This window comes from Abrus precatorius, unplaced genomic scaffold, assembly GCF_003935025.1.
Source record: "Abrus precatorius isolate BTA unplaced genomic scaffold, Abrus_2018 Scaffold2, whole genome shotgun sequence".
Taxonomy (NCBI): Eukaryota; Viridiplantae; Streptophyta; class Magnoliopsida; order Fabales; family Fabaceae; genus Abrus; species Abrus precatorius.
The window spans coordinates 3,078,989-3,091,053 of record NW_020874362.1 but is presented as its reverse complement, the minus strand read 5'-3'; the positions used below and the strand labels follow the sequence as shown (position 1 = coordinate 3,091,053).

General features: G+C 30.4%; 1 protein-coding gene across 3 annotated transcripts; it reads left to right on the top strand.

Moving 5' to 3' along the window:
- The first annotated feature begins 5,692 nt into the window (after nucleotides 1–5,692).
- On the top strand, nucleotides 5,693–11,095 carry LOC113857408 (peptidyl-prolyl cis-trans isomerase CYP40-like). 3 transcript variants are annotated; one of them, XM_027489263.1, is made up of 7 exons: nucleotides 5,693–6,456; nucleotides 6,723–6,810; nucleotides 6,916–6,968; nucleotides 9,176–9,277; nucleotides 9,614–9,689; nucleotides 10,497–10,534; nucleotides 10,633–11,095. In XM_027489263.1, the coding sequence occupies exons 1-7, from the start codon at nucleotides 5,785–5,787 to the stop codon at nucleotides 10,684–10,686; spliced, it is 1,083 nt and encodes a 360-aa protein (XP_027345064.1). In that variant the 5' UTR covers nucleotides 5,693–5,784; the 3' UTR covers nucleotides 10,687–11,095. The 3 variants fall into 3 exon arrangements, 1 of the variants encoding a protein (XP_027345064.1); XR_003503243.1 differs by having other exon boundaries at nucleotides 5,707–6,456; nucleotides 9,176–9,341; nucleotides 10,633–10,943; XR_003503244.1 differs by having other exon boundaries at nucleotides 5,707–6,456; nucleotides 9,176–9,334; nucleotides 10,633–10,651.
- The last annotated feature ends 970 nt before the right edge of the window (nucleotides 11,096–12,065 follow it).

The window sequence follows — 12,065 nt, the reverse complement described above, 5'->3', positions numbered from 1 at the left end:
TGATGAGGAATGCATGCTATGCTACTAATACTTTACTTGCTCTACTATTCTGCCCAAGCCTGGCTGAGGAAGAATTACTAGGCGTAAAACAAAAAAATGCGGATTAAAAGATTAGGGCATACTGTATTTATATTTTTTTTGTTTATAATATCCATCATTTATGAATATTTTTGTGTTTTTTTAAATAAACAGAAAATAGTAAGATAAGGCCATTCCATTTCCTTAGCGTGCAAACAATCAATGTTCATAAGAACGATTGATATGTGTTGCACTCCACCAAATTGTCGAACCACACGATTAGCAGGGTGTCACTCAATCATAGCAAATTGGATAAGAGTAGTCATAAATGCCCATATATCGGCCTCATCATAAACAAAACAAGGTGTAACATTCCTCACCTCATTGTTATTGTAGGGTATCCACCTAAATTAAAACAATGAATAGGAATATTAGATTGATAAATTATATAATTTAATATAAGAGTTAGTATTATATGTCATATTTTTACTTACTCTATTAATGCCAATTAAATCAATGATCCTCTTATATTGCAACAACTTATTCATGTGTGATTTTATCGATGAGGTAAAACTTTTTCACCTAAAATGAACATAATTAATTTTCATACTTGCAAATTTAACATATATAAATATAATTTTAAAATAACAAATAAATATACCTTAATGCTAGTGGAAAAGTGAGTGAATGATGATGTTTATGGGCCAATTAAGGTATTTTGTACCATGCCCAAGATTATAGAAGAGGTAAACAACCCGCAATCTTAGTAACATTATATTTTATTGCACGACAAAGCTCATGATAAATAGATCCTAGAACAGCAGACCCTCCCAACTCTAATTTGTAGTCCTAACAAAATCAATAAGAGGAGGGAGTCACTTCATATGAACCCTAAATCCAGATTTATCTAGGAATAATACTCTACCTAATAGAATAATTATGTACGCTCTGGGGTAACATAATAGTCTGTTTATCAATATTATGGGGTAATGCTCCAAATGTATCTGTGAACTAATGTAGATTTACAGAGAATCCTTTTATGTTTGTCTCATCTGGAATTGCTCCAAATAAATCTCTATACAATGCCCATATATCTCAATCATAAAATTTCTCCAACACTCTAATGCATCCACTCACAGGCCTAGTTGACATATAACATCCTCCAAAGTTATCGTACATTCTCCATATGGAAAATAGAATGTATGTGACCTAGGCTTCAAACGCTCCACAAGTGTACTAATGAGTGTCCTATCATAATCAAATATAAGCACTATCTGCGCAACATGCCAAAAATCAGTTTGCCTAAGAAATGGTTCCATCTTCAGATTTGGAGCGACCATCATATTATATAGTATTTACTTTGTAAAATTTGAACTTCTTATAAGATAACAAAAAATTTATATATTAGGTATTGTTCATCAAAACTAAAAGAAAATACAAAAATGTTGTTTACTATTTTGTTCATATACAACATGATATCAGATATAAATATATTACAACAAAATCATATTAAAATTAACTACCTCATAAAATAAATTTAACAAATAGTATAATTTAATTAATATTATCTTAATATATAACGTCTATTAAAATAAATAAATAAATTATTACAATACGAATCAACAGTTAAAACTTTTTAAATATATTTAACGCCCACTGAATATAAATTTATTTTAATTCACCAAGTTATAATTTAAATGTTTATTTGCTTAAAGCTATAATTATTTAATTTATTTTAACAAATAGTAAAAATTCTAATAAAAAATATACTAGGAGTTTTTTTAACTAACAATTGATTAAATATGTAATAAACATTATGTGTTATAAATGCAATATACAACATATAAAATATTACCATAAAAAATAAATATATAACAGATAAACAATTAAACATACAATAATTAAATTAATTTTTACAATTCTTTTTAATTAGACACTAAAAAGATTAATGGAAAATTAAATTAAAAAATTAAATATAAAATTAAATAATATTTTTCAATATTTACCTGGACTGACAATTTATTTGCAATATGATCAATAAAATTAAGTTAGTTAAGATCATTATTCATCTTCATTGAAGCAACACTAGACTTCTTTCTCTTCTTTTCTCTTTGAGGATTATTTTGAAAGGGGCTTCTTCTTCCTTCCTTCCTGGTTAGCCATGGCAGCGGAGGCCTTCCAAAGTCGATTCAAGTCGACTCCTACCCTTCCACTAAAGTTGATTTAAGTCGGCTTTCTTTGTAAACTAAAGTTGATTGAAATCGATTCAAATTTACTTCCATAGGAACATATTGTAGCATCAAGTTCAGCCGATTAAAATTGACTTCTACACAATAATCAAAGTTGATTTAAATCAACTTTTGTAAGAGCAACTTCTGACGTAGTGTAGTCTATTCAAACTATATTTTATTTTTAAAAAAATCTACTTAAATTGCCAACTAAACATGATATTTATGTAATTTTTTTAATATAAGATATTTTTTTAATTTTCTTTTACTTTTATTTTATTCTTGTAAAAAAGTTAAAAAAGAACTAACTCCCCATAACCCTTAAAAAAAAATTATAGGTGAGCCCATAAAAAGAGAGGAAGAAGTCCCTCGCGCTGCAGCTTTGAGGCAGTTGCTAAAGTTTTACTGTATCATATCATTACAGGAAAAGTAGAAAAACTCTATTCCTAAATGAAACGAGATGCTAAAAGAAAAAATTTACAAATTCTTTTATAACATTTTATTAATTCATACATGTTTCATGCTCTAATCTGTTTCTATTTATTTTATTAATGATTTAAAATAAATCTTATTTTTTATATTGTTGTGTATTTAAATTTTTTAACTCGCACACATAAAAGTATTCTTTTATTTAAAAAATAACTACTCTACTCATTAATTAAGAAAATTGAGTGTATATTTGACATATTATATTAAAAAAATCACTTAATTTTATTAGACATTTTTTAAATATAATTTTCTGAAAATATAACAAACTCCAGCCATGCACTAATCATTTATTAGTCATTATTTTGATATTGCTAAGCAATTAACGAATCAGTGATTTGTTTCTAAATTAATTTTTTTTTAATTTAAAACTTCAGTATTGGAATATTATTTTTCAATCTCTAAACTCATGTAGCATATAGATAGCTTACTGCAATTAATCGTGTAATTAATTTTAAGTGTCCCTTTAACTTTTTTTTTTTTAACATTTACACTACGCAAATAATTATATTTTATAATTTAAATAAAAATAAGTATTTTAAACCTAATTTAAAATATCATTTTCAATGTAAAAAAATAAAATTTGAATTCTTCTATGTACATAAATAGACAATAATGCATTATATTCAATAAAAGGACATTGACAGAATGCTGGATCCTGCATATGATCCATTATAAATTAAACAGTTAGCAGCTATGCTATGGCTATGTCATCGATTGCATTCATTGAATTTAAGAGGAGTCTATTCCGAATCAGATCTCCCTTTACCTGTTTTGAACTTTTGGAGGGACTCTGTATGTCTGGTGGTGACACACGACAAAGAATCTGACAAATATAAAAGGTCATCAAAATGAAAATTTGTTAACATCAATTCTTACTCCTTAAAAATAGCATTTTTACTAAAAAAAAATTTCATAATAAATTATATATAAAATTGAGATATTGTAGAACGAAATTTTAAGGTTAAAAACTTAGTCTGAATAATTTAAATTGAAAAAAAAAAATAATTAAAAATAAAATAATTTAAATCATGTATAAATTAAAATATAAACACTAAAATTAAATTAAGCTCAAATAAAATATTGATACTATTCAAAAAAATTATAAAAGTACCGACGAAAAATAATTATAATTTTCACCTGATAGTGCTTGAATAATTTACGGTAATTACTAAGTATGTGAATTAGTCCGTAAACAACTGATTAATAATAAAAATAAATATGTTTTATAATTTTTTTGAGCAAATTACAATTTTGTTCTTGAAAGGCGTTTTAATTATCTTTTTCTCTTATTTTAAAATTAAAATGTAAATTATTTTTTTCTTTTAAGTAAATAAACATTTTAATTTTTCACTGGTTAGTTATTTTTAATATAGTTAATAGATTTGTTTAATATTGTTGCCAATTCTATCACTATAAGATGAAATAAAAATTCAAGAAAAATCAAAGTCAACATTGAGACACTTTAAATTAACTGGCTGTGATACTAAAATTAAAGAAAGGATAAAATATTATTGAGAGATACTTTTATAATTATTTACCATTATGATGAGATATGTTTATATTGAAAGATTAAAGTATAACATAATTTTTTCATGGAATGAGAATGTATATTTTAAAATAAAGGAAAAGAAGAGTGTTATTCAAACAATTTTTTTAGCAAAATTATAAATTTAATCTCTATTAAATAAAATTAGTCTAAGTTTATTAATATGAAACTAAGTTAAAATTCACAACTTGTAGGTAAATACTTAAAGCTAAGTAGCTAACTGATTGAATCTAACTATTTAGTTATCTAAAATATGTAAAATAATTTATAAAGTTATACACTATTGTGTTAATATAATATTTAGAATAAATATAATTTAGTTTATTTATTTATTATCATCCAATTAAATAAATAGAAGGCGGTGGTGATCCGTAATGTGATGAAAGTGAGTGGAGTGTTTTTTTTCTTTTTTTTTTTAGAGTTTTGCTATATTTTAGTTTTTAAATATAAATTTTAAAATAAAATATGTTTAATTAAAAAAATTAAGATAATTTTTAACTTAATTTTAAAATAATTTTACCTCAATTTTTAAAATAAAAAAGTAATCTTAATTTTTTTTGTACTTCTTTAAAAATATATATAATAATTAATTCTATAATTAATAGTTATCATTATCATCATTAATTAATTGTCATCTTAATAGTCATATTAATAATCAATGTTACAACCATTATTATTACTGTTATTGTATGCATTTTATCTGCTGCCATAATTTTCACTATAATTATTATTATTGTTATTTTTACAATTTATTATGTCATTTTTATAATTACTAAACATATTATAATTAAAATGTAAAAGTGACGTAAATAATTTAAATTTAATGTGAAAATTAAAAATTTATAGAAAATTTTAAATTTAATTTTTATTTTTAAAAATTTTAAAACTTCAAACTAATAACCACTCCAAATAAGACTCTGATTGGAATGATTTATAAATATAAAAGGTAAGAAGAACTAAAATTATTCTTGAAATAAGGTTATAATTATCATATGAGTATAACTTAATTAAAAAAGTTATCGATAACTATTTTTCAAAAACTAAACTCTACTTCATATAGTTTTAAAAAAATTACAGTTTTTTTTTTTATTGTATAGTTCTACTAATTTATTCTAGAAATCAATAAACTCCAGACTTCTATACAAATAAATGATACCTTAGTTTGTAAACAAAAGAATGACACCTTAACAGAAAAGGGGTGACAAAATAACTAATTATTTTGGTAGACATAAAACATAACTAATTTAAAGTAAAATAATTAAAATAAAAAAATTCCAATTTTCTTTTGTTTTTGTGCAGACAGGGGAAAAAAGAAAAGGCGGGATTAGCGACACGTGTCGAGGTTAACCGTAGAAGTTTTGTCGAGGCACGATAACAAAGGAGTTTGAAATTGAAAAGCGGGATTAGGGTTTTGCAGTATCTGAACTTCACTTCTTCTTCTTCTTTTTCTTCTTCTTCTTCATCATCCTCTTTCTTTCTCAATCCTTCTTTTTCCTTACCAAAATGGTGAACCCAAGATGTTTCCTAGACGTAAGCATTGGCGGTGAACTAGAAGGCCGAATCGTCATTGAGCTCTTCAACGACGTCGTTCCAAAAACCGCCGAAAATTTCAGAGCCCTCTGCACCGGCGAAAAGGGCATCGGTCCCAACACCGGCGTCCCCCTCCACTACAAGGGGATGCGTTTTCATCGCGTCATCAAAGGATTCATGATCCAAGGCGGTGACATCTCCGCCGGCGACGGAACCGGAGGGGAATCCATCTACGGTTCCAAGTTCGAGGACGAGAACTTCGACCTCAAGCACGAGCGCAAAGGCACGCTTTCCATGGCCAATGCGGGTCCCAACACCAACGGTTCTCAGTTCTTCATCACCACCACGCGCACCCCTAACTTGGACGGAAAACACGTCGTTTTCGGGAGAGTAGCCAAAGGCATGGGCGTCGTTCGTTCTGTCGAGCACATCGTCACTGGCGACGATGACCGTCCCACGCAAGACGCCGTCGTCGTGGATTGCGGGGAAATTCCCGAAGGCGAAGACGACGGCGTCATTAACTTCTTCAAAGACGGTGATACTTTTCCTGATTGGCCCGCTGATCTTGATGTCAAACCTGATGAAATTTCTTGGTGGATGAGTGCAGTCGACACTATCAAAAGCCTTGGCAATGAACAGTACAAGGTGAAGTCGTTTTTCTTCTCTTTTCTTATTTGTGATGGTTTTTATAATAATTCGATTTTTAGGTATATGCTAAGTTTTCATAAAATCAAATATTACAAGATTTAATGTATTAATAAATTAAATGATACAATTTTTAATTAAAAAATTACTATTTATAGTTTCATATTATGTACTCTATGTCACATGTTAGAAAATTCATTTATAACAAATAATAACTAGATAAAGCATGGTGTTTAACTATTGTTTTGTCATTTCTTGCAAAACAGAAGCAAGATTATAAGATGGCTCTCAGAAAGTATCGCAAAGCCTTGCGATATTTGGATTTGTGTTGGGAGAAGGATGACATTGACCAAGGTCCACCTCTCTAGTTTCTTGCTCTATAGTTGAACTCTTTTTGTCTTATTTGTTGTCCTTTAGTGTCTTATATAATGCTTCGTTTGTTTCTTTCTGACTTGGCAGAGAAGAGTGCTGCTTTACGGAAGACGAAATCTCAAATCTTCACCAACAGTTCTGTAAGTGTCTTGCAATTATACTTCTGCCACCAATTATTGACATCAAGTATCATTATTTATTGTCATGGGCCATCTCTGCTCAAAGCTTTGGTTATTTAGGTAGAGGTTTGGATGTCATTTTTTGGATTCGGACTCCAAGTCCAATAAGTCATCCACTTCTAAATCATCAGCACTAGATGAACTTTTATTATCCATAATTCATTCATCATCAAAATGAAAGATCATCAAGATTAGATTCCATAGCTTTCTTGGCCAATTTTGTGTTAGCCATCACATAAACATCATCATCATTCATAGTTTGTTGTTTCAGGTTCTGTCTTTGTAAACTTACAAATTATATAAATGCAATTAATTAATTGCAAGTGCAATATGTAAAGAATGAAATACAACTTCTCATAGTTTTAAATTTTACAAACTCAAAAGCATTCCAATTACACTCACATCCAGAGGAGTTACATGTTAAGCTCCATATACGAATAGAAAATCTTTGAAACTATGGATGTTCATCTCCATAAGATTCCCACTATTGTGTTGGAGTTTTGATATTAGTTTTAACTGCATTTAGGGCTGCTTTGTTGCCAAAAAACTTATTCTTTACCTTAATATCTTCAAGTTGAGCATCAATCTTAGTCTTTTCTTCATCATTTTCTACTATCCTTTCTATACAGTTATATAATCCATGTTTAACGTCAAAATCAGCTTTAAAATCAAGACTTAAGTGTAAAATAGGGTTGAGGTAATAGGCAACAATATGCAATGGCCTATGGAGTTGGTTGTCTCACTCTCATTTTTCATTAATGGCATTCCATAGAGGGGGATAATAGATGAAAAAAAATAAATTTTCAAACAAAGGTAATCAATCAAAATTTTAAATTCAACATAATAATTTATTTACCCTCTTTACTATCATTGAAGACCTTTGCTATCTTTTCGTTAGTTCAGTTCATTTTCTCATAAATTAACTCCATAGCTGGTATTGCATTCAAATAAACCAAACATAGAACTTTGATTAGATGATATGCACCCTTTAAGCAAACAACAGTGGCTTTACAAATTTTTTTACCATAATCACATCATCAATAAACTTCCCAAATGTTGATTTAGCAAACTGACTAGTCTTCCATTGATTAGATGTGAACATTCATAACCAATGCTCTCTTATGCTCTTGAAGGCATTCCTAAGTAAGGTAAGACGTGGCAAAGTGAGTAATGCCTGGTCTCACCAAATCTCTTTCTTTTGTGAAGTATTGCAATAAAGAAATTAAGGAAGTCATTGATTAAATATTAGTAGTAATTTTTTCTCCTTTGAGATTGTCTCTTGATGAATGTGTCTTCTTCAAATCCTCCAATATCAAATCTATGCAGTGAGGGACACATGTTATCCAATACAATTTCTTCCTTTTCTCTATCAACAATTCACTTGCAACTTTGTAATTTATTGCATTGTCTGTCATAATTTAGACCACATTATCTTCACCAACTTCCTTCATCATCTTAAACAACTTGTCAATTGTTTTAAATATATGAGATGCACCAATTGAAGTAAAAAAAATTGTACAGGGATGTTCACTAAAATTGTGCAAACCCACCAAAACAAGCACAACCTAGGATCAGGATTGCTTCACCGACAATTGATTGTAAGAAATTTGACTGCCATGATTTTTTCTATAGTAGCTACCCACCTTGGGAATAGTTATTTCCCTAATTGTATGTGGCTTTTTACAACTTGCAGAGAGAGAAGAAAAGTAATGTCCTATTTCTAGATGGTATTATTTTTGTGAAAAAAATATGATTTTCTCTTTGTTTTGTTAAACTTGTAAAATTGGGGGTAAATTGACAAGTTTACCTAAGTTCATCCGAGTTTACATAAAAACGAGTTTACATGCGATTTGACATGATTTCTATGGATATGATCATGAAACTGCATTTAAGTTATTCCCCTGTTATGACATGAAAATTTTATCAGTACTCTTTGTCTTGGAGTACATGCTCCTTCCTTTAAAATAGCAATAGCCACCTTTGTTCATAGTAGTACTGGAAATTTACTCCTATGACTGGGTCTGCCAGAATCAACATGAAAGGCTTTCAATTTTATTTTTTTTTCATGGCTGTTATAACTTTTGTCATATTCTTATATCCTGCAGTGATCTTATTTTTTTCAATCAGTTGACTTAAACTAATAACTTGAATCCTGTTTGAATTTTTAGGCTTGTAAATTGAAATTGGGTGACCTAAAAGGAGCGTTGCTGGATTCAGACTTTGCAATGCATGATGGAGATAATGCGAAAGCTCTATTTCGCAAAGGCCAGGTTGACATCTTCCAATGAAGAAAATAGGATGATGATGACAGAGCTTCACACTGGCTAGTAAATTGTGTGCTCTATGAGTCATTTTAATCCTTCATTGTGCTTTTGAATTTAATATATAGCTTCCTATAATTTTATTGTGTAATATTCTAATTTTTGTTAAACCTATGCCAAAGTTTTGGGACCGTGTTCACGTCCTTGTTTTGTCTTATGTGAATTGTTAATTACCAACTCCATATGGGATACATCATTCTTGTACTTTGCAAGCTGAACCGTTTTTGTGTATTATATTTGGTAATCTGGTAATTTTTTATTTATGTTTGGTCTGCTTAATCTCAGGCATATATGGCACTCAATGACCTAGATGCTGCTGTTGAAAGTTTTAAGAAAGCATTAGAGTTGGAGCCAAATGATGGTAGGTGGCTATTTAAATACTTTGAACTCTTATTTCATTCCTGGCTTGTGTTGATGTCATGGATGCTTTTTAGAATTTGTTTTCCTTGAAGGAAAATGTTAATATCATCTCTAGGGGCTGATTTTAAGTATCCAAAAGTTGTAAGGTTTTATTGGAAAATTAAGTATTCATTATATCAGAAATACAAAAGTGTATTACATATTTTATTTTCCAATAAAATCTTATCACTTTTGGATGATAAGATTTTAGCAAAATTGTTTCTTAAATAATGGCTTCCTTTATCTTCATGTGGGAAGGTGTTGTTGACTACTGAGGAGTGAACTTCCTGGGAAGTTGTGAGGACAGAGGAGATTTTCTCATTTAGGACCATAGTTTTGTCTTACTAGGGTTGTGGACTTGTTGTCTGTTCATATGGTAAGTCACTGGAAATGAGTGTAGTGTATATTCTAGCTAATAAATTAATCTTTCCACTTTCATTATGTTTGCCATTAATCCTATTTCAGTTTTCAGTGATATAAAATCATCCTGTTTGGGCATCTGAAGCACGTGATTTCTGCAATCACTCTGAATTCTGAAATTTCTTGAAAGGAAACTAATTATATCTTATGGGTGTGAATGAAATAAATGTTCGTTTTTGAAAAAATCTTATCTTACAGGTGTATTACAATATGAAATAGATGTGACTATATTGAGATCCTACTAGTCATTAGACCATGACTCTTGGATATTTAAATTTTACTGGTGTTGCGAAGTTTAACTCATGGCATTTTTAATAAAGCTTAACTCACACCTTGCTCTGTTCCATAGGAGGTATTAAAAAAGAGTATGCCACTGCCAGGAGGAAGGTCAGTTATTTCACCTTTTGTTTTCTTCTATCATTTTACATGCCATTTCTTTCATTTTGACAAAATAAAGTTATTCTGCTTGCTGATTTTGGATACAGGTTGCTGATAGACGCGATCAAGAGAAAAAAGCTTATTCTAAAATGTTCAAATAGAGTTCTTGCAGTAATGATTCGTGGCTGCATGGTCTGAAAATCAGATATTATGGGGTTCAAGCGACTCATGCCAATTACATAGTCAACAGTTACTACTTTTTGTTTGCTGGTTGTTTATGAAAACATCAGATATAGTGTATCTTCCTGAATTTATGCTTTCCAGATTGTGAAGTTGTGATAGAGCATCATCATACTTTTATCTTCTGTCAAACTCTGGTCATCAACCACTAGTGATTTTTTATAAAAGAGATAGGCAGATCGAGACATATCTCAGAATGAGGCTTCCAACATGGTTGACCCAAATTTCTTTGCTTTTATCCTCCGATGGTATTTAGTCTAATCAGAACGGTTTCTGACTGCAAGTTAATCTGAAGACAAAAAATCAGTAAAACTGAACTTTTGTTGATTTGAATTTAAGTGATATTGGTTTTATTAAAATTTAAACATGGCATCTTGCAGTCTGCAGCTTGGCTGTTGCTATATGATTCATTTAAGTATGTGTGGAGTCATCCACCAGATTTCCTTGACTTCCATAAAAGACAGTTCATTTTATACAAAATGGATGACTTTTTCTTTGTTGTTTTCGCATTGCTTCCTGATCTTCTGGACTGGCGTAGTTTTCCCCCTTTGGATTTAGTTAATGATACTTCGGCAGCAGACTTGGGTGTAGCTCTTGTTATTTTAGTTATGACTCCCACTTCAACAATTTCGTCTTGGCTTTTTGCATTCTTCTGTGTGTACTGGTGGCCTATTGTGTCTCTTCTGTTCAATCTTGATAATGCTAAGTCACGGCTAGCCCTGGCTGCAAGCTTTTGGTCTGTGGAAACAGAAACATGCCAATTTGCCTGGGAAATCTTTTCTTTTCCTCCTCTTGTTAGGGCGTTGTAGTTTTCACGAGTAAGCTGGACAACATCTCTGTGATTTTCCGAATGCTTGATCTGTAGAAGAGCCTTGGCGGAAGATTCTTCCGCAGCATCCGACTCCAGTAGTACAGCTCGAAGAGAGAGCTGCAAGGTTTGAATTGTCTGCTTTCTTAGTTGCAGGGTTTGCCTAAGTTTTGCCAGTGTGTGCTTTTCCTTTTTACTCTCTAATTTGAGCCTTTCCATGTCGTTGCGTGCTTGATCCAAAGCATGATTGATTTCGTGAATCATCAATTCTGTCTTGAGTTGTTCCTCTCGCTTGAACTTGATGCTCTTGTGGATGATCTCTAGCTGGGATTCCATCTCTGCGATGGCAGTTTTTGTTGTATTTGAACTTTGTTGAGCATCAGCAAGATTGGATTTCTGCTTTTCAAGTTCATCTATGAGAGGCTTAGAGTCGAGCCAGGATTGCATGGCACTCTCTTTGGCTCTACTCAGCTCTTGTTTTGCATTGGCTAG